The sequence below is a fragment of the Macadamia integrifolia genome, chromosome 1 (assembly GCF_013358625.1).
Source record: "Macadamia integrifolia cultivar HAES 741 chromosome 1, SCU_Mint_v3, whole genome shotgun sequence".
Classification (NCBI taxonomy): Eukaryota; Viridiplantae; Streptophyta; class Magnoliopsida; order Proteales; family Proteaceae; genus Macadamia; species Macadamia integrifolia.
In genome coordinates, this window is record NC_056557.1 from 30,422,149 (window position 1) to 30,443,485 (window position 21,337).

Sequence of the window (21,337 nt, forward strand, 5' to 3'; positions counted from 1 at the left end):
CCTTGGGAGATGACGTAGGATTGTGGATCGAACTAGAAAAGGCCTATTATAGAGTCACTAGAGAAGAAAAGGGTGTCGAGTTAGTATATGGAAATAATTAAAGATATTACAAGGGTGTGTTGACTAGTGTGAGAACCGTGGGAGGTCATGGTATTGAATTCCCGATCACATTTGGATTTCATCGAGGATCAACTTTAAGCCTTTACTTTTTTGCGCTTATCGTGGATGATTTAACCAAGAACATTCAGATGAGGTTTTGTGGTGTATGCCCTTTTGTTGATGACATTGTTTTGGTGGATGAGACAAAAATAGGGATTAACGCTAAGTTGGAATTATGGAGATCAACCTTGAAATCTAGATGTTTATGGTGTGTAACTTTAGTTACGCTAATATAGACAACGAAATGGTAAACATCGAGGAGAGAGATAACGCAAAGTGATTATTTTAGATATCTGGGGTCAATCATAAATAAAGAATGTGATATAGAGGATGATGTTTTATAGAGATTTAAAGTGTGGTGGATAATTGGAGAGGTGTGTCTAGAGTGTTGTGTGATCGACGTATTCCTTTAAAGCTTAAAGGAGAATTCTATAGGATAATTTTACGACCAGCTTTGATGTATGGAGAAAATGTCGGGCAGTTAAGAAGTGTCATATAAGATAAATTATGTGTAGTAGAGATGAGGATGTTAAGATGGATGCATGGCAAAATTAAGAAGGATAAAATAAGGATTGGTCATATTAGAGCTGAATTGAACATAGCCATGCCACCTCCAAGAAATTCGTTTGAGGTGGCATGGCCATGTTCAATGAAGGCCTTGGAATGCATTAGTACTTAGGAGTTATCTGATTCAGATTGAAGGATCTAAAAGAGCTAGGGGCAGGCCTACAATGACCATAGGCGAAGTAGTGAGGAAAAACATGCATAGTTTATGTTTTGAATCAATTATGACCTCAAATAGAGCTGTTTGGAGAGCAAGGGTCCATGTAGCCGACCTCATTTGGGTGGGATGTTGTGGAGTTTTTGTTACGGTTTTCTTTTCTTTCTTACTATTATTTTAATATATTGTCTTTGCTCGGATCCATGTAGCCGACTCCATTTAGTTGGGATAAGGCTGAGTGTGTTGTTTATGTATGTGATATATATTAAACAAGATACTCCCTGTCACAAGTAAGTCAGGGCCCTGTTAGTGGGGTTTGCCCATTACAGGTGTTGTAAATTAACTTTGCCTATTAAATGAGTGATACACTGTTAGTTATTTGGCTAATTGTCTTAGAAGGAATATCTAACTGTATCCTTTATTTTTCTTTTAAGTTCATTTCATGAATAGCAAGATGTCATGGCATTAGAATTGTCCTCAATTCTTTGTTCTTGGTTCTGTCTATTTTCATTTCCTTTTCACCTGTCACAAGAAACACTTTCTGCCAGCTGCAGGACAGGCGTTGAAGATGTTTGGGAAATATGGCAAGGATCCAACTGTTGAGACAAGTTTTCTACCAGATAGGTATTGCATTTCCTTCTAGCTGGCTGTATTACTGGTATAAGGTTTTTCTTGTTTGTCTGTTTGGGCATGGGCTTAATATGTGAGCATAGGGGTGCTGAGGATAATCTTTCAGTGTGAGAGAAGCAGAGGAACAGGCTGAACAGGAAAGATTGCAGAAACAGTGGCTTTGTGAGCAGAAGCAGATCAAAAGTAATTCTTCATTCTAGTCCGTTATATGCTGTCATAATTAGTAAAGAGTACCCTATGTGCTGAGCTAGTTTCTTCCTGCGTTTCAGATGAGCCCCTTGAAATTACTTACAGCTATTGGGATGGAGCAGGCCATAGGCGTGTGATTCAGGTCATTTGAGAGTAAAACCTTATACTACTGTATTTTGTGATTGCTCTATGATATGGCTCTCCCTTTGCTGGCCTTCTTACTGACATCAATCATATTTTGTTTTTCAGGTACGGAAAGGTGATACCATAGGAGAGTTTCTTCGGGCTGTTCAGCAGCAACTTGCTCCTGAATTCCGAGAGGTCCGGACAACCTCAGTGGAGAACTTGCTTTATGTCAAGGAAGATTTGATCATTCCCCATGTGAGTACCTGTCATATTTGAACTTCTTGCATGCATGGACTAAAACATATACTAACTAATCCTGCATCTCTTCTTTCCATGAATCTTGGAAGTCCAGCAACATAGTTTCTATGAGCTAATTGTCAACAAAGCTAGGGGCAAAAGCGGACCGGTAATACTTGAATATTTTTAGGATTTTCATTTTTTGAAATTATCTCTAGAACTTTTTGTGAAAGTAAAAACCTATATATTATTGCTTCTGACTTCTCTGCAGCTATTGGGATACTCTTAAAGCTTCTCCTAGCTTGCAATGGTACTTAGCATTTTTCTTCTTTGCTTTGTTCTAAACAGCTTTTCCACTTTGATGTACATGAGGATGTTCGGACAATCGCTGATGCAACAATAGAGAAGGATGAGGTATATTTCCTGCTTTTTACCTTCCACCCCCCCTCGGGCGGTGGGGCCTCGTGATAATTTACCTCTAATTGTATTTAGAAAGTCATTTTAAATGTGGCATGACTTAGACATGAAAATTAAACTTGGCTTACAATAATAGCTATAACTAAATAGAGGGACATATCGAATGGAATGCCAATTCATGTGCTCCCCTCACCACCACCCCGAAAAAAAAAAATACATCTGACTTAATAGTAAGAGTAAAGCATTCATTGATTGGTCCGACCACAGGGTCGAAAAGCCCAAATTTCAGGTCACTATGGGCCATGGTTTTAAGTATCTCCGATACCGATACGATACCCTTCGATACGTATCTTAAATTTAGTCGGCCGATACGATACATTGAATTTTTTAAATCATTTCGTATCGATATATATCCTACAATACATACCAATATGCATCAATACACCACTAATACACATCGATACGATACAACATGCCTCGATACGACTCTATGAAAAATATAAAATTGAGGTAAAATGTACGTTTCGGTATGTATTGGTACGTATCAGTGAGTATCGGTATGTATCGATCGGTACGTATCGGTATATATCAGCACGTATCGGTGAGTATCGATATATATCGGTACGTATCGATGAGTATCGATACGTATCGGCGCTATGGTCATATAATGGCCAATATGGGTAATTTTTCAGAAAAAAACGATTTTTTGAAGGGTTTTTGTTCCAAAGCTGCTGTCAGCCATATTTCTCTCTAACTAAAGTGGAAATCAAGGTTGGGAACAAGGATTTTACATTTATGGGACAACTACAGACCTTGAATTCTTAGTATGATACCCTCAATTTAGTGTTTATGCATAATACATGTTATCAATAGCTTTTTTTAATAAATTCTTTATGCAAAAGTGTTTAAAAAAATGTTTCCTATCCATTTATGTGTGTATCTTTAGCGCATCTTAGTGTATCTCCGATACGATACGATACGATACCCTCCGATACGTATCTTAATTTTGGCCGATCGATACGGCGACCGATACCGATACTTTAATCCTTGCTATGGGCCAACCCAAGTGTGCAGTAGCTCTGTAAATAAACTGAAGATTTCAAAGGAGATTGGCAATTTGATAATAAAAACATACTGAAAGGGATACTTTCGAAGGTTCGAAGGTATATATGGGTTGGGATACAAAAGGAATTCTTATTTAAAGAACAAGGACAGACTTGGAATGAGAGGATAAATATGGATAAAGGAAGTGGGGGGTACTGATAAGGGTTAGAAATAGCTAACCACAAGGTTGTCCCTTCAAACATGAACACCCAGCAACAGGAGAAGAAACTCAAATTGAAAGAACTCCCTCTACATGCCTCTGTTTGGCCTGAAATTTTAGGCGAAAGTAAGCTCTATTGTCCACTAGATAGCCACTTGAAACTGCACGCTGGAAAGACGGGGATAACCTGAAAATGAACCTGACGGCATAGTTTTCAAGGCATCTAGGTGACCCAAGCGTTAGGGGGTTTTTGGATGCAAGGCAACAAGGTGACCGAGATGTCCAAGGTGTCTGGGCGCCTAGGCACTATGCCTAGGAGCACCTGTAGTTTGAGATCTAAAACTTGGCTGCAATCTCAAGATAGAAGAGGGCTTAGGAGCTGGAACTTGAGGGCTAGGGTCACCTATACCGGAGGTACTTCCAGTTCGAGTCGTAAGAATAGAAGAAACGGGATTGGGGAGATGGAAATTTGAGATGGGGGCGTGTGGAACAGAATACCAGGGTGTGGGGTTAGGAAACTCTAAAGGGAAACAGAACTATAAAGGAGAAGAATATTAGAAAGAATATGAAGTATAGGGAAGCAAAAGACATGGAGATGGTGGAGTAGGAGGAGATTGTAGCGGGAAATAAGGAGAGGAAGGATGAAGAGGATCTCGCTGAGGGAGGGGAGATAGAAGAAGAGAGATGAAGGAGAAAGGAAACATGCACGTCTCACAGCCAGCAGGCCTATGCCTTGGCACCACAACAAACTGACTATTCAATTCATTCTTCCATTCTAAAAGCCCAATAGTATGGTGCATTCATATAAATAGGAAAATAGAACTTGCAACGAATAGAAACTCTTAAACTAGGACACTGAAATCAACTCGAACCAATCTCCTACTTAATCTACCTAAATTATAGAATTATCCGAAAAATAAATCCTAAATATCCTACTAGATCCAAAACTCAAATTTGGATCCGGTTTTCAGTCTGGGCCTCGAATCGAGTTTGACACAGTCCACATAAGGGATATCGCATCAATCCTCTCAGCTGAGAAAAAACTTGCCCTTGAGTTTTGTAGAAGGGCAGAAATAAAAACACTCTAACGGAGGCACTTGTTGCGCCTTGTCTGCGACTTGAACAAACTCCAAAATATGAAGCTTCGATGTTGCATATGTGTCTCGAAATATGTGGAGAATAATAAACTCAATATGAACTGTTGCAATAGTCTGTTATTTCTTCACACACAATAATTGTCTCATTTCTGTTGATTGTTACTTGTTGTCCCACGTCAGGGCGGCCTTCCTCTTGCGTTGATGCTTTCGGTTTTTCCTGTGGTTGCAATGTTAGTGCTGCCTCCTTTGGCTCTAAGCATACCACATCAGACCAGTCTCTTTGAAAGAAATGTGTTCATAGATGAGAAGGCTTTCGAATGCACATTTTCTATCACGATCAACTACACCCTTTCACGCTTACAACCATAGTTGTCAAGGCGTCGCCTAGGCGTCCAGGCGATTTTCCTAGGGCCTAGGCGACAGCCGCCTTGTTGCGCTGCATGTTGCCTTGTGTTTCGGCACTTATTTATGCCAAATATCATTCAAGTAAACGTTTATTACTTAATATATTATTCATAAATAAGCAAATACCCCCTATTTGAATCCAATAAAAATAGTTTAAAAATCAAATTCCAAAAGGATAAAAAGTCAACCCCCCAGTCCAAGAACAAAAACTAGATTTTGGTTATAGGGACGATTTTCAACTTTTAAATGCTAGGGTTTTTCTCAATTATGAAAATTTTATAAATTCTATCATGTTAAAACATTGCTAAAAACCAAAAGTCCGGTAAAATAATATTTTGTTTTGATATTCATAAAATTATTTTCATTCAGGCGAGTTTAACAGTATTTGCGCACTTAAAAATAAGTTTGACTGAAGCATAACTTTGTCATTGCAACTCAGATTTAAGTAATCTTAGACTTGTTAGAAAGCTAGTTTTATATTATAACTAATACAAAAAGTCTCATGTAAAAATAAAATCATTTGACTAGTCAAACTTATTATAGAATAAGAGCATTTCTCTAAATGTTGATTTTTTATAACTTAATATGACTTAATGTTAATTTTTTATGATTTGATGGGGCTAAATATTGATTTTTAATGACTTAATGTGGCTTAATCTTGATTTTTTATGATTCAAGGTATATATAATTTACTAAATAATGTTAGAAAATAGGAAAAATAAAAAATAACACTTGTTCGCCTTAAGGCGGACGCCTTTTCGCCTAAGCGTTTAGACAACCCTCCACTGCCTTGGTTCGCCTTGGCGCCATGACAACTATGCTTACAACCATTGCTGACCAACTTTAATGATGTGTTTGGAAGAATCAAACACCTCACAATAAGCATTGTCACAATATTGGGAAATAGAGAATTTGACGAAGACATCAGTCTCAAACTCGATGATCTCATGGGTCTGTGATAACATCTCCACCTTGGACTGCAAAACGAGATTGTCGCTTTGCCCTTCATCTATGAAGAAAATAGCAATTTTTCCGTCAGGCAAGCGAACTCTGTTCTTTATAATATAGGGTGTCATGGCCAGGTTTGTTTATTACCAAATTGGTGCGATCATGGGATCGAAAACCCCAATTTCGGGATGGGCCCACCCATGTGACCTATAGCTAAGTATTAAAGAATGGTGGCAATTCTGAAAATAAACTGAAGATTTCAAAGGAGAGTTGCAATTTGGTGATAAAACAGAAACTTAAAGGGTTACTTTGGAAGGTATATGGATTAGGATACAAAGGGATTTCTTATTTAAAGAACAGGGACAGACTTGGAATGAAAGGATAAATATGGATAAAGGAAGAAGAGGGGTACTTTTTGAGAAAAAAAAGAAGAATTAGAAGTAACCCACCAAATCTAGGTTTCAGCTTTCGAACATGAATACCCACAGCAGGAGGAGAAACTTCAATCGAAAGAACTCCTTCTACAGGCCTCTGTTTTGCCTGAAATTTCAGGTCAAGGTTTACAGATAAAAGCTCTATTGAATCCATTAGATAATCACTTGAAACTGCAGACTGGAAGACAGTGGGAGAACCTGAAACCGAACCTGGCATTACCTGTGGTTTCAGATCTAAAACTTGGCTGCAATCTTAAGATAGAAGAGGACTCGGGAGGTGGAACTTGGGGGTTAGTGGTCGCTATACCGGAGGAACTTCCAGCCTAACTCTTAGGAATAAAAGAAAGGGAATGAGAGAGATCGGAATTTGAGATGAGGGGCTGTTGGTACCTTGAAACATACCAGGGTGTGGGGTTAGGAAACCCAAAGGGAAGGAGGACTGGAAAGGAGGAAAAGATAAGAATGAATACAAAGAACAGGGAAGCAAAAGAATGGGATAATGGAGGAGTAGGGGCAAATCGTACCTGGAAATAATAAGAGGAAAGATGAAGGGGATTTCAAATGGGCTAAAAGAGTTGAGGTCGGCCTAAAATAACCATAGAAGAAGTGGTGAGGAAGGACATTTATAGCTTAGGATTGGAATCTTGTACGGCTTTGAATAGTACTGATTGGAGAAATAGGATCCATGTAGCCGACTCCATTCAGTTGGGTGGGTTAAGGCTGAGTTGAGTAACTCTTAACTGGAAAATTGAAATCAACTCAAACAAATCAATGCCAAGTAAAATAAAAGATGTGCCAAAATAGAAAGTGGGGGCAAGGCTGCATACATATGCCCCTCCCAGACCCTGCAGTAGCCAGGAGCCTTGTGCACTGGGCACTCTTTTTATAATCACCCCAAAATAAAAAATCCTAATTATCCTACTAGGCCCAAAGCCCAAATTTTGACCTGGTTCTTGGTTTGGCTCTCTAATTGGGTTTGGCCCTGTCCACAGATGTGTTACTGCATCATTAGTACTACAAGTATATCCTATGATAAAATGAAATCTAACTTTATGATGCAGAATGCTATGTTTCTTTTTTTCTTGGTAGAACAGAATGCTATGTTTCTTACAAAAGCAATATATGTGATGGTAATATTAGATTGCTCGTTAGTTTATTTATAAATTCGTTATAATGTTGAAAGGAATACTGAGGTAAAAAAAATTGTTGAAACTTCTGTTCAAAATTTTTTTTTTCTAGGTGAGACAATTGAATTGTGGATCCAATTGTCTTATCATCAGGACCTTGGGCAAGGTTCTCATCTTTAACTGGACTTACCCCTCTAGTGATGGCGATTAGTTTTACTGTTGGTTTCACCAATGCCAAATATAACCCTATTAAATATTGGGCAAGCCTAGGCTGACCCACCCTTTAAACATGCAAGTGACTTGCTGATTCACAAGGTGGGGGTCCAATGCCGCAAGTGGGAGCCTCTGAGGTTGTGGCAATACAAGCCCAAACCCAGCTCTATAAGGGTCATACCAAAGCCATAATCAATGGGGACAGAGCATAGCAAGTGTGGGTTTGACTGCCTTGCCACAGATTTACATTCAATGAGTTAAATCAGAACATCTGACATAAGTTTATTGCATTAGCACATATGTACATATAGCCTTCTTTCTCCCCGTGCATGCTACCGTGAGAGTCCAACTTCACCCCTGATTGCAATTTTTTTCTTCCGCAAAACGATCAGATTTGTATTAAGAAAGAAAAGATGGAATAATACCAAAAAAAAAGACGAGGAAAAACCTAGCCAGAAATTCACTCGACAGAAAAGAGGGAGCCCACATTTGGCATTGCCATCAGCAGACCCCTGGGTGCATTTACGCATGAATAGATTATATATTATGGGGTGGGACTATGGAAGGGGTGCATGGACATAAATGGGAGGGCCTTTGTAAGACGATATATTAATTTTTTTTTTCCTGGTAAGAGACAATATATTGAATTTGGTCTCAAAATTTGACACATGGCCTACCCGCACCATTCCCTAGATAATCAATGGGTATAATTGCCACATCACTCTTTCATGTGGCAACATATAGGGCACGCTGATTTGAAAATCAGGTCCAGACATGCTGGAATGTTTTCTCCATATGCTATTGTATTTTATTAATTTACTTTCACTGAGCGCTAAGGTGGCAATCTCAAGGGGTCCAAATATTCTGCTTCCTCATGCTCTAAACATGGCACAAATGGGACCAGTAACCTAAGCTGCTTGGTTATTTGCTCCAAGCTTCACAGGCCCCCGCCGGGGGGGGGGGGTTTGACTGGGAAACACTTGGCCCCTTTGGGCTTTTTGCAACTGTTGTCAGGTTGTCAGGTACATAATTCCCCATTATCTGTATGGCAAACATGTACGTGTATGGGTGTTCATGCATGTGCAAGCACATCATTGTGCACAAGTCTTGGCATTTGTCGCCTGAGGTGGCTACTGGCAGCCTCAGAAGTTAAAATTAATTTAGTGTAATGGTGTCATTGTTAAGTTGGTTAAAAGGCTCAGACCACAAACCTTGGCTCAAATTCTTCCTTATCCATGACAACTAACATCTCACTAGCTTTGCTATCTCCCTTAACCCAACGGTCCAAAAGAAATGAGAAAAAAGTTGAATGATTATACTCATCTTGTCTCATGTGTTAAAACAGTCCCATGCTGGAAAGGTGGTGGAGAGGCATTGGTATGAGAAGAATAAGCATATCTTCCCTGCTTCAAGATGGGAGGTTTGTTCTCTCTCTCTCTCTCTTTTCATGAGGGTGTATATGCCATGACTGCATGTGTATTTACCACATGTAGTTCACATACACGCAGTGTAGTTCATTCAAGCTGCATAAAGAGTTAAATTGTTTGCATTCTGTGATAACCATGGTTTTAGTATATTTTCATATAATACACAGTTGTCAAGGCGTCCAGTCTCTTTCTTGGGTCCTAGGAGACAGCACGCCTTACTGACACTTTACAAGTTCACATTGATTTATGTTTGTTGTTTTGTTTTTTGATGAATATGCTTATATTATATCCTATGTTTTGTTTATTCTAAATTGGTTTTCTCATATTAGGTCATTACTAGCATGCTTATATCACATTGCGTTGATATGGCTTCTATGTTGCATATAACAAGATTGTATAAAATTATTATTATTATGTTGCATATGGACAAAAGAACGCTGCCAGTCTAGCGATCTCCATGCCTAGACCCAGCTGCCTCCCGTGCGCTGGGTATATTCACACCAAGCTGTGTCTGGGCATAGGAACGCTAGACTGCCAGGGTTCCCTTGCCCGTTGCATATAATCATATACTGCATGCCTAGGACGCCTACGCACCTCTCCAATGTCTTGGGTCGCCTAGGGACCATGACAACTATGAATACGCATGTGATTGAACTGTGGGATGCTGAAAATATGCTCAATTGAATCTCTCATAGAAAATGCTTTTCACTGTATGAAAAGGTGACTGGATGCAACTTCACTCATTTCTGCCATATGGGCGGAGTCTTTGGACCATTCATATGATCATCTAATCGTTCACCGAGGGAAATCCCGTTGATAGCCCACATGTCAAACTTCATGGCTTACTTCTATTCTCAACTGTCAACTATATGTGCTCCCGTCCATGGGTCTTTTCCCCTAATTTTCATTACAATCCCATCTCATTAAATATAAATTTCGAAGTTTCATTCAAACATCTGGCGATGTTAATAGTCAGATGTTGGCATGGACATGTCAACAAATTTTGGTTCCAACAACGAGCCATTTAGCAAAAAAGGGAGTCAAGCAGAAGGTTTCTGGCTGAGGCACTGCTGGATCCCTCCCCCACACCCCCCACCCCCCCCCCCCCCCCACCCCCAAAAAAAAAAAAAAAAACCCTCTTTTATGCAGATTACTTACTAGGCAAAAGTAAGAAATTATTGTAATAGTGGCAATAAAGAAGCAGTTTGGGTGCATAGTAGAGCTGACCGTGTAAATTTTGTCAGCTTACGGGTATGGTCTAGGTTTCCACCATTGCTTTCACCTCTTGAAAGAGAAACATACCTGATCATATTCAGCTCCATGCTTTTATCTTCCCTGAACATTATAGTTCCGACTGGCATGCCAACAAATATGATTGTGCTGCTTTCTGTTTTTGCATTTTCATGTTTTAAAGAGGGACAACTTAAGAGTTCTTAGGACTATTAAATCTATGGTGTTGCTATGAAAATCTGTTTGTTGTGGATAGCCATCTAATTGTATAATTCTGGATTGATTGTTGCAGATTTATGACTCAACAAAGAAATGGGAGCGTTATACCATTCATGGGGATTGATGGAAGCCCGGCGTTCTCTGTTTTTTTTTTTTTTTTGGGTGGGGGGGGAGTTGTCGTCTGAAAAAGTCATCTACCTTAGCTAAATTTTTCTTTGTTGGCAAAAGAAATATGTAACATTAAGAAGACAAGGTTTTATGTACATCTACTAGAACTTTGTCACTTTGTTTTTAACTTGCCCTCTTAACCAGCCGATCTCTAGCCTTCTTAAAAGTCTGTACAAACCCAACAGTAGCAATTAACTTAAACACATGGCATCTCTTCTTATCTTGCAATTTGTGTAAGCGAATCTTGGCTGGCTGGACCATTTGGTATTAAATTATGGTATTTTGTATCTCCTTTTCTATGCGATCTGATTTATTCTCTGGTGTGCTCTTCATGATTGACAAATGCTGAAAAGAGAAGTATAAATTCAGTCATCTTGTTTTATTTTCTTTGGTTATGTTACAACTCTTTGTTTAAGAACCTTGGGTCTGAATCCTAGAGGTTTTATAAAGTATATTTATTAGTGGACCTCTAACCTAAATGTCCTGTCAGGTGTATTTCTTGGGGTCCAAATTTGCAGAATTGTCTCACCTTGCCTAGTGATGAGTACCAGAGACTACGGAAAGGGGAATCTATTCCCCCTCCCATCCCCTTTATTTTTATGTAAAAACTGATTGCATTAAAAGGAGGATTCTTATTTTTTATTTTTTTTGCTACTTTATCCTACTAATTGGTCAGCCTATTGGGTGCTAGTAGGGTCAATGGTCACTTATTCTTACATATACCTACCTATCCACACACATACATACTACAAGGTTCGATGCCACAACCTCCTCCCCTAGGTGCTAGCTTTTCAAGCTGAAGCCGCCACCACTAGGCTAATAAGCTAGTGTTCGTAAGGAAGATTATCTTGCACATAACTAGAAATATTTTTTTTCCTAGTTAGGTGGTGAACCATTGAAACCTTATCCCTGCTCTTTTATGAATATTGGTTTAGTCTAGTGGTGGCAGCTTCGGCTTGAAGAGTCGGCGTTCAGGGGAGGAGGTCATGGGGTTGAACCCTGTCATATTTATGGGTGGATGGATGTGTGTATGAGTAGGTGACCATTGGCCCTACTAAAGCCCAACAGACTGGCCAATATAGTTATATGCTAATTAATTCCATTCACATAGCGGCATTTGCAAGATAGACCCAGATATTAGATCATGTCAAGGGAAAGTTGTTGGATAAAACAACTAAAGTTTGTATGGGCGGTAACAAGATGGTTGACTTTCAATGGTTTGCCTTTTAATTCTGTTAAAAGTAAACACCTTCATAATTTATTGGATGTAGTGGCAGAGGAGGGGAAAATAAAGCCCCCTACCCATTTGAGATTCAACAAAAATATCTTCCAATGGAGGTTCAGGATTTGAAGGAGTATATAAATTCCCTTAGGCATGATTGAGTGAAGAGGGGTGTGACCATGATGTGTGATGGGAGGCCTTCGAACACAAGGAAGTCACTTATTAACTTCATGATATACTGCAATGGGAACACTATTTTCCATAAGTCCATTGATACATCAAATGATCGGAAGGCGAGTGCATTTATATTTGCGCAGTTGAAGTCATTCATCAAAGACATTGTAGAAGAGCATATTATCCAATTGGTCACAAACAATGAGGCTTCATACAAAGGAGCAGGGAGGTTGTTGGAGAATGATCATCATCATCTTTTTTGGGCACCATGTGCCGCCCATTACTTAGATCTTGTTTTACATGAGCTTAGCACCTTCAATGAGATTAGGGAGATTCGATTGATTGGACATGCTATTAGTAGACAAATATATAATTCTCCCACTACTACTAACCGGTTGAGGATATTTACTGGTGGCAAGGACTTATGTAGACCTGGGACTACAAGGTTTGCCACTGAGTATATATCATTGCAGAGTTTATTGGATAACAAGGTAGCGATGGTAAATGTCTTTCTAGATGAAATTTTTTTGATAGCCCTTGGTCAAAATGATAATAAAAGAAAAGACAGTTATGTGAACACAAGATCCCATCACCGGTAGTTGGTTTTGGGATGGGGTGGCTTGGGTTTTAGCAGTCATGAAGCCCATCATGGCTGTACAAAAGGTTGTTGATACCAAGCAACGGGATACTCTACCTCTTATTTATGATGCCTTACTTCGGGCTAAAGAATGCATGTTAAACAATGTTCAGGAGGGTGAGAAATACTGGCAAAAGATACAAAAACGGTGGGATGAAAAAATCGCACATCTAATGCATGCTACAAGTATAAATTCTTAGTATGCTTTATTGATGTTTGATATTACATTTCCAAAAATTTTGATGTATTATTGACAATTACCCATGCTTTCATGTTATTTTCTAAACCCCACTCACATGAATGGTGGCAACGTGCGAAACCAAGATGAATGTGAAATGGAAACGATGACAGTCATAAGAAGACTGGTCAGGAACCTTGATGAACAAAGCATATGTATCAATGATGTGAGAAAATTAAATGTAATTTAGGTTGTACTGTTATACTTCTTACAATTTTCTTATCACTGCTCTTTTTTTATTTATACTTCTAGATACAAATTTATGAGAGAAATGTAGGTGAATTTGGTTCTTCGCTAGCTTAACGAGCCATCCATAACACGACACTAGGTATCATATTTTTTTCATGATATTATAGAAGATTTTCTTTACATGTTAATTAACTAACATACCCCTTACGACTCTTTATGTCTATATGTAGATTATTGGTAGGAGATGTATGGTGTATCAACACCACATCTAAGAAATGTGGCAATGAAAGTATTGTCGCAAACTGTAACTCATCAGGATGTGAGAGAAAATAGAGTAGATTCACCCTTATTCATACTAAACCACGAAATCGGTTGAAGCTAAAGACTCTACGTGAACTTGTCTTCATCCACTACAATGAGCGGCTTCGTCTTCGTAATTTGCATTTATAGGATATTGATTATACTCCATTAGATCTTACACACATCTAAGATTATGATGATCCAATAGATTTATGGATGCATTAACATGTGCATATGGATACTGAGGCTACTGAGCCTCTACTTGATGGTGACACATCTTGGTTGGATAGGGAGCTTTTAGAAAGTCTACCCAATATAAGTCCATAATGCAAGACCTTGATGACATTTATCAGCAAATCTACAATAACTACTACGAACGAAGTGATGATGCTCCTCCTCGGTTGGACTCAGAGGTCCCATATAGAGAAGAGGTTGAAGAATAGACAAATCTTCAGTTGCGTAGACGTAGTGCACATCAAGATTTGCAAAGTCATACTAGTGGAGTGAGAGACCGTATAGAGAGTTGTTGGCGTATAGTTCATTCGGGTACTAGTGGAGGAATCGTGGCGCCTAGTGCTGCTACACATAGCAAGCGTGATAGTAGTCATGGAAGTAAGCAACACAAGCATCGATAGTTGACTTAGACACCAGAGCGTCAAACTACACGATCACAAACATGCCATTGCCATGGTAAGGGACCGATAGATGAGGATCAAGAGATACCATTGGAAGAGGAAGAGATTGATTCTGATGAGACAGTGGCTGCTTCTTTAGATCAAGCTGATAGTGATGTGAACGAAGATTTAGATGATGGAACTAATGACAACATTTAAGGACATATATGGACTGCATGGTCTACGGGATAGACATATGGTGTTAACACCCAACACGTCTTAGGTGATATTCATAATTGGTATGTCGAGCAGCAAAGAGAGGGCATATTCCATATTCTGAGACTCAGGAACCGAACCCATGGATGTCTACACAACAACGTGGATTTATCAACCCTACACCGCAGCCGGTGGATGGGATGATGGCAGCAACAATCAATGATATGATAAACCATGACATTCAGTCAACGGTTGATAGTGTAATAATTTGAAGTAATTTCTTTCTTATTTCAATACTTTATCCATTTTCTATTTTTTTTTTAAGATTTTATTTTTAATGTGAGATTTTTTGTGGTGTATGTACAACAAGAAAAATAGATTGTAGCAAATCAAACAAGTGTGTGTTGGACTCTTGACTTTGGACAAGGAGGCATCACTAGAACTTTGAAGTTTGAAGAAACTAATTTTTTTTCATTAGTGAAACTTTTTGTAATTTATTTTCTTCTTAAAATTGAACTTTTTTTTTTATGTCCTTTCATTTGGAGAAGTCCTTTCTGATGAGATAATTGATTTAGTTTACCTTCAGATTGTAGTATGGTTTGGATGTTTTTTACTGAATGAGATTAATTATCATATAACTATATTTGCATTTTCCACATGGTTTGGATGTGTATGACACTATTTATATATGCTATTTTTCAAGTTGTTTACGTAAAATTGATTATTTCTCCTTTGCATGTGGTGGGTGCGATATAGTTTTGATGATTTGCCTTGTTTTTACAAAGAGACGAGCACAAAGATAATGATGAGTGTTTCATTACAAATTAATATTAATAGTAACAAGTTCTTTCTTACAAGACTTGAATATTGAAACCCGCTTTAGAATGTTCTTATTTTGGTTCCTATCTATTTAAGCCATCTGTTCAATTCATATGCTCATTGAAGGTACTCGGCCAGCGCTTCCTACTACCATATCTGATTAATAATGTTCTTCGCAGCTAGACAATTGCCTCATAATTGCTGTTAATTTTTAATCAAGCAGGACATGGGTTTGTGGACGTTCCTGGAAGGTCTTCTTCTCCTTGCAAATGCATTCGCAGTACTGAATGAGAACCTGTTTCTTGCTCCTAGAGGATGGAGCTTTTCTGAATTTTCTGGACCCAAGGCGAAGTCACTTAAGGGACAGGTTATAGGACTAATATAAGCAACACAGTACATGACGTTACCTCTCATAGCACTCAATTGCATCTTTATAATTGTGAAACTGGTGTCATTTTTATTTTTTTAATTCCTTCTTGCATTTTGGTTTTCTCATTTTTCTGAATTTTTTTAGAACTTTTTTCCCGATTCTAACCAATACCGTGACCAATCCGGCAAAACTGTACAATTTCTGACCCTTGACCGATTCTTACCGATACCGATCCATATCAGCTGTAACCTATACCAATAATTAAATCCTTAGGGGGAAGTGAATTTATGATAAAGCCCATTTGTGAGGGCCAAAAGACGGATGGTAAGTGAACCATCATCAGAATTTGGAGTCTTCATTCAGACCATTCTGAAGAAAAGTTTGGAATGAAGAGATGATCATCAACAGTGCCCTTCTCATCTGTGGATACAGTACAAAGAATGGTTTTAACTTGAAGGATGGAAGTAGGTTTTTGATATTTTGGAACTGCCCCATAAGCCATGCCCAAGGATGGGTTTGGACAGCCAATTGTGGTTGTTTCCCTTTTAGAATTCAAACACCACCTAGACAAGATGGTAAGAGAATAAGGGTCCGTTTGATAACGTTTCTGTCGTTTCTTGCAAACATAAATTTCCGTTTCTAGAAACAAAAACGGAATTGAAGGTGTTTGATAAGTCATGTTTCTAAAAGTCGATAGTAACCAGCGAAAAAATGGCCCTGAGTTGTTTCCAGAAACAACGAAACAAGTTTTTAAGTCATTTCTTGAACCATAAATAGGTAGAAATTTCAATTTCTGAAAACAAGTGAAACAAAACAGTTTTATCAAACACTTTTTGTTCCGTTCATAGAAATGGCAGAAACGCGTTTCTTGAAACGTTATCAAATGGACCCAAAGAATCACACAGTTTTCAGAAGGTTTAAGGAGCATGCTGTCAGGTCTCAGTGACTACTCTAATGGTCTGATCATATAACTTTCTAATGCAGCCAAACAAAACCAGTCCCATTCAAAGACCAGAACTGAGCCAGGTTTGACTCTAGACCATCTGATGAAAAGAAAAAAAGATAACTTCTTCTAAGGACAGACACTGGACCCTGCTTGGGCTGCAGTCCATCTGGCAAGTGCCAATATGCATGTAACTTGGTTATGTAATAACCATAAGATAGCATCTATCAGATTTAGGAAGAATTTACATGCATGCAACTTGGTTATGTAGTAACCTTAAGATAGCATCTATCAGACTTGAGAAGAATTCAAATTGCTTATTAACATGTTCTTGGATTATAAGATACAACTGGGAACAATACCCATGTGGAAGGTAAATATATAATTTTTATTTAGAATCTAACCAATAAAAATAATAAAAAGCGACAGTTAAACTGTTCAATGAGGTACGGTATCACCCTGTGAGAATGGACAAACACCATTTGTGGGAAGCTTCTGAGTGGCAGAATAAATGGTAGCAGGTTACGGACAGCCATTGAGTAGAAAGAAGCAAAGGTGTTGAAATACAATTTTACATTTCTCAGCAAGGACAACACTTCCACCATGTGAAGAGTAAGGGAAGATGCACTTACAACTTTGGATAACAAAGAATCCAAGACATTTGTAAATGGATTTTTGATGTTTTATGTATTGCTAGTGTATGTGAAAGAGGTCCAAATGGTGAAATGTGAAAGTTATTTGCTCTAAATACTTTTTCAAGCTTTCCTAGAGATTAAGTAAGATGATCACATAATAATAAGTCTAGACAATCTTGAAACCAGTCTCTAATAAGGTATTTGACATCACAGAAAGGAGGAGGATGTCGTTCAACACAGTATTTAGCATTCTTGGGAAGGATCACAGCTCCCAATTATGGCCGGCGATAGTGTGCAGATACAAGAAGATGTAGTATAGAGATCTGGGAAGATCACATTAGAAAAGACTACTCTGCCTTATACTTCAAGTGGGAGATGGGTGACAAACTCTATTACCCTTCTTAGAAAACATGGCTTTTGCTTCATAGGCTCATGGGAGGAGAGTCCCCCAGGGGGCCTTCCTCAAATAAAAGACATCCTTGCTACTTGCAAGTTTTTTGGCCTCAAACTCGTGTTTCATTGTTCATTTACTCTAATGATGTGTCTCTATATATATATATATATATATATATTACTGTGATTCTTACAGTGCAACTGGTTGCAAGCTGTGACATGATTATCTTTTATCATAGGACCTCATGAGTTCTTTGACCGACTTCCTTTGTGAGGAGTTCATGTATCTGCATATTATTCTTAACGCATATTGAACACTTTCTCCTAAATTTGTATCTCTGACAGAAGCCATTCAGGTAAGATACAGTCTATGTTCTGATATAGCAATGATAATTTGGAAATATATAACAACAACAACCAAGCCTCATCCCAACTAATAGGGTCGGCTACGCAGAACAATAAATGAGGGAAAAAAAACCTTAGTCTTGAAGACGTTCAACATGCAAACAGAAAGACGACATACAGGATGGAAAAATTTCTGTTTGTACCTGAGCCCATGTCACGAGGTCGGTTCATCAGGGTACCTCTTGGTTAAGCAAATCATAATCAATTGTGTTCAGGAGTCACCAGAGGGTTTTCTCTCTCATTGATTAAATCCGAAAAATATCTGTTTGGAAACGCTCGTCATACAACCTCCAATGGTCATACCTCTCAGTGTGGAAGACTGACCTAGGAATGTAAAAATTGGGTTTCACAATCCTCTTCAAGTTCTTCAGGTTTGCCGATGCATTTGCCATATCCCGGCTAGTCAAGTTTGCACACCCGAACAGATCCAAGTATTCCAAGTTCGGACAACCTTTAGAGATTGTACCAAGGCCACTGGCTGACAACTTTGAGAACCGGAGCTCAAGGTGTTCCAGATGAGGCATGAACTTTACAATTGCAGCAGCCTCTACATCCCCATCTTGAGGGCAAGCATTTAGATATTCATCCGAAACAACTCCACGGTGTTGGGAAGGGTCAAGCCAATTCATAAAGTTCCGTTTAAAAACTTTGAGGTTTAGACACTTCTTTCCAATCATCTCTAGTGATTCATAAGATACTTCATAGCAGTAGCTGATGTCAAGTTCCTTAAGCAGTGGGCACCCAGATGCTATCTTGAAAAGTGACGTATTAGTAACATTTGGGCAGCTCTTGATTGAAAGAACCTCAAGGTTTGGACACCTGCAAATGCAAGAACAGAACTACATATAAATCCTTTATTGTTTTCAGTTTAGATAGACATTGCAAATTCCACTAAAAATCCCAAATTATAAAATTGATAATAGAAACAGAAACGAGAACATTAGGTGACACCTGTGATTAATCCCAGTAACAAAGAGCCTGTTTTCAATGGAGATTTACCGAAATTGAGAACTTTCATCCACAATTTAGCACCATATGGACTAGTTTCATTTCCAAAATTGGCACTATTATTTAGTTCCTCATGCACTGTTTCAGCAAGAATCCATTTGTTGAAAGATTACTGATCATGGCCTAACAAGTAGACTGTTGTCCTTTGGGCGACTGTGGTGTTCTAAAGAAATAACTTAGTAATTCAATTGATTAAAAGAAACCCGTCAAGCAACCATGTCAAAACCTAGAATTCTCACTTTTCTGAAAACAGAAAATTTTCAAACCAAAATGATATTCAATTTTTCAAACTAATTAATGTTCAGAACACAGAGAAATTCAGAACACCGGGTTCCCAACGACGGGATAGAAAGAAAAATTAAAGCTTTTAATTAATGGTATGTATCAAAATTAAATCGATAATTTGAACCCTATTCTCATTACACAAACAAGAGGAAATTCAAACGCAAAGAAATAATAAGTAAATCCACCACAGAATCATATCGAATCGTATAGTTATCAACTCGTTCAAAAACTAAGACTTTCAAGCGATCCTCACAAAGAAAATCCCTGAGGGCTAAACGTCACGTACCTTTCGGCCACGAAAGCGAGAGAACGCTCAGAACAGTGCCTGACGCGAATCTCCTTGAGATGTGCAGCGCTCCAATTGACGATAGAAAGGAGCATGGCATCGATCTTCCTCTCGAATTCGGGAGACCACCATAGAGGCGACTCGGGGACAGATTGGAATTGGGATTCTAGGTCGAAGGTGGAAAAGAAACAAGGATCCTTGCAGACGCGGAACCACGACTTGCAGACGAGCATGGTTCCTCTCCATCGGTCCTCCAAGCTCAACCTCGACAGTATGTTCGTCAAGCATTCGTGAGTCAACTCGGCCCAGTCCGAGTCACTCTTTGTTTCACACTCACCGCCTCGTGTGCCTTCCTCCATCGAAGAATTGAAATGGAAGTACGAAAGGTTCTCCCGGATTCAGCCTTTTATAGTAGCTGGGTTTTTTTTTTTTTTTTTTGGTACAAACGCCCGAGTTTCAAAATGCTAATATATGAAGAATCAATGAATCAGTGAATCAGTGAATCAGTGACAAGGCATTGGGTTTTAGAAAAAAGACTGTCTATGGTCAATCGTCAGCTAAAAGTAGGCCAAGGCCATTTCAAAAAATTATCTACAAAGATGAGGCTGTTAAGTTTAGGTAAGTCTGCTAAAATTCTGTCAAAAACAGGTAAGTCTGCTAAAATTCTGTCAAAAACACCTTCTTTGATTTGGAATTCCTAGAGCCCGATCAGAAGTCCCATTGACACGGAATCAGTAACCTCTCTTGTCATGACAAAATCAGCAAGAGAGAGTAAGCAACTGGTATGAGAGAAAACTGATAGTGCCCATCCAAAAATGTTAAAGACTTATCGGTAATAAATGTTATAAAAATAGTATTATCAGGATGTCCTGTTGGGGTAGGACATGGAAAAGGTGGGGAAACCAATGGCTGTTGTACAGGCTGATTGTTAGAAAGGTGCTGTACTTTTGCTGTCCAGTGGTACACTTGTTGGATAACAGTGCACGGTGAAAGGGAGGAGATCTCTAAAGTAACCCTGTTTTTATGCATAAGAAATAGCAAATAGTAATTCAACAACAACAACAATCATAACCTTATCCCAACTTGATGGGGTCGGCTACAAGGATCCGATAAGGTAAAAAAAAAAAAGAGGAGGTAAAAATAAGAAGTTAAAGCAGTAGTCAAAGCAGCATCCTTGGAACATCCCCTATATGGGGTCGGCTATACGGGTCCTTGTCCTCAACTTACCTCTATCTACGGTCATACTAGGATCGATCCCTACCAGTTGCATATCTTTTCTTACCACTTCGTCAATGGTCAATTTAGGTTTGCCTCTCCTTCTAGCTCCATGTAATTGAAACTGATCACACTTCCTTACTGAGGCTTCTATAAGTCTCCGTTGAACATGGCCATACCACTTCAATCATCTCTCGTACAGCTTGTCCTAGATTGGAGCCACCTCTAACTCTTTTCTGATACAATCATTCCTTACTCTGTCTCTTCGGGTCTTTCTGCACATCCCTCTCAACATCTTCATCTCTGCTACATCCAATTTATTCAAATTACCCTTCTTGATTGTCCAACGGTCCACCCCATACATCATCGTTGGTTAT

General features: G+C 38.8%; 2 protein-coding genes across 4 annotated transcripts in view; one reads left to right on the forward strand and one right to left on the reverse strand.

Moving 5' to 3' along the window:
* The window catches only part of LOC122083790 (protein XAP5 CIRCADIAN TIMEKEEPER), a 35,031-nt gene extending 23,733 nt beyond the window's left edge, over positions 1–11,298 (forward strand). For 2 of the 3 annotated variants that reach the window (XM_042651696.1, XM_042651687.1), the window contains 8 exons: positions 1,429–1,504; positions 1,617–1,693; positions 1,780–1,841; positions 1,949–2,080; positions 2,178–2,231; positions 2,411–2,476; positions 9,313–9,387; positions 10,917–11,298. In XM_042651696.1, coding sequence (XP_042507630.1) covers positions 1,429–1,504; positions 1,617–1,693; positions 1,780–1,841; positions 1,949–2,080; positions 2,178–2,231; positions 2,411–2,476; positions 9,313–9,387; positions 10,917–10,967 — 593 coding nt within the window. In that variant the 3' untranslated portion in view covers positions 10,968–11,298. The remainder of the gene's footprint in view (positions 1–1,428; positions 1,505–1,616; positions 1,694–1,779; positions 1,842–1,948; positions 2,081–2,177; positions 2,232–2,410; positions 2,477–9,312; positions 9,388–10,916) is intronic. The other variant, XM_042651702.1, reaches the window with a different exon arrangement.
* A 6,814-nt stretch (positions 11,299–18,112) lies between these two features.
* Positions 18,113–20,145, reverse strand: LOC122075099 (F-box protein SKIP1). Its single transcript, XM_042640006.1, has 2 exons — positions 19,746–20,145; positions 18,113–18,985 (listed from the first exon to the last, which is right to left on the reverse strand). Exons 1-2 carry the CDS (start codon positions 20,102–20,104, stop codon positions 18,412–18,414), a joined length of 933 nt encoding a protein of 310 aa, XP_042495940.1. The 5' UTR covers positions 20,105–20,145; the 3' UTR covers positions 18,113–18,411.
* Positions 20,146–21,337: the final 1,192 nt, after the last annotated feature.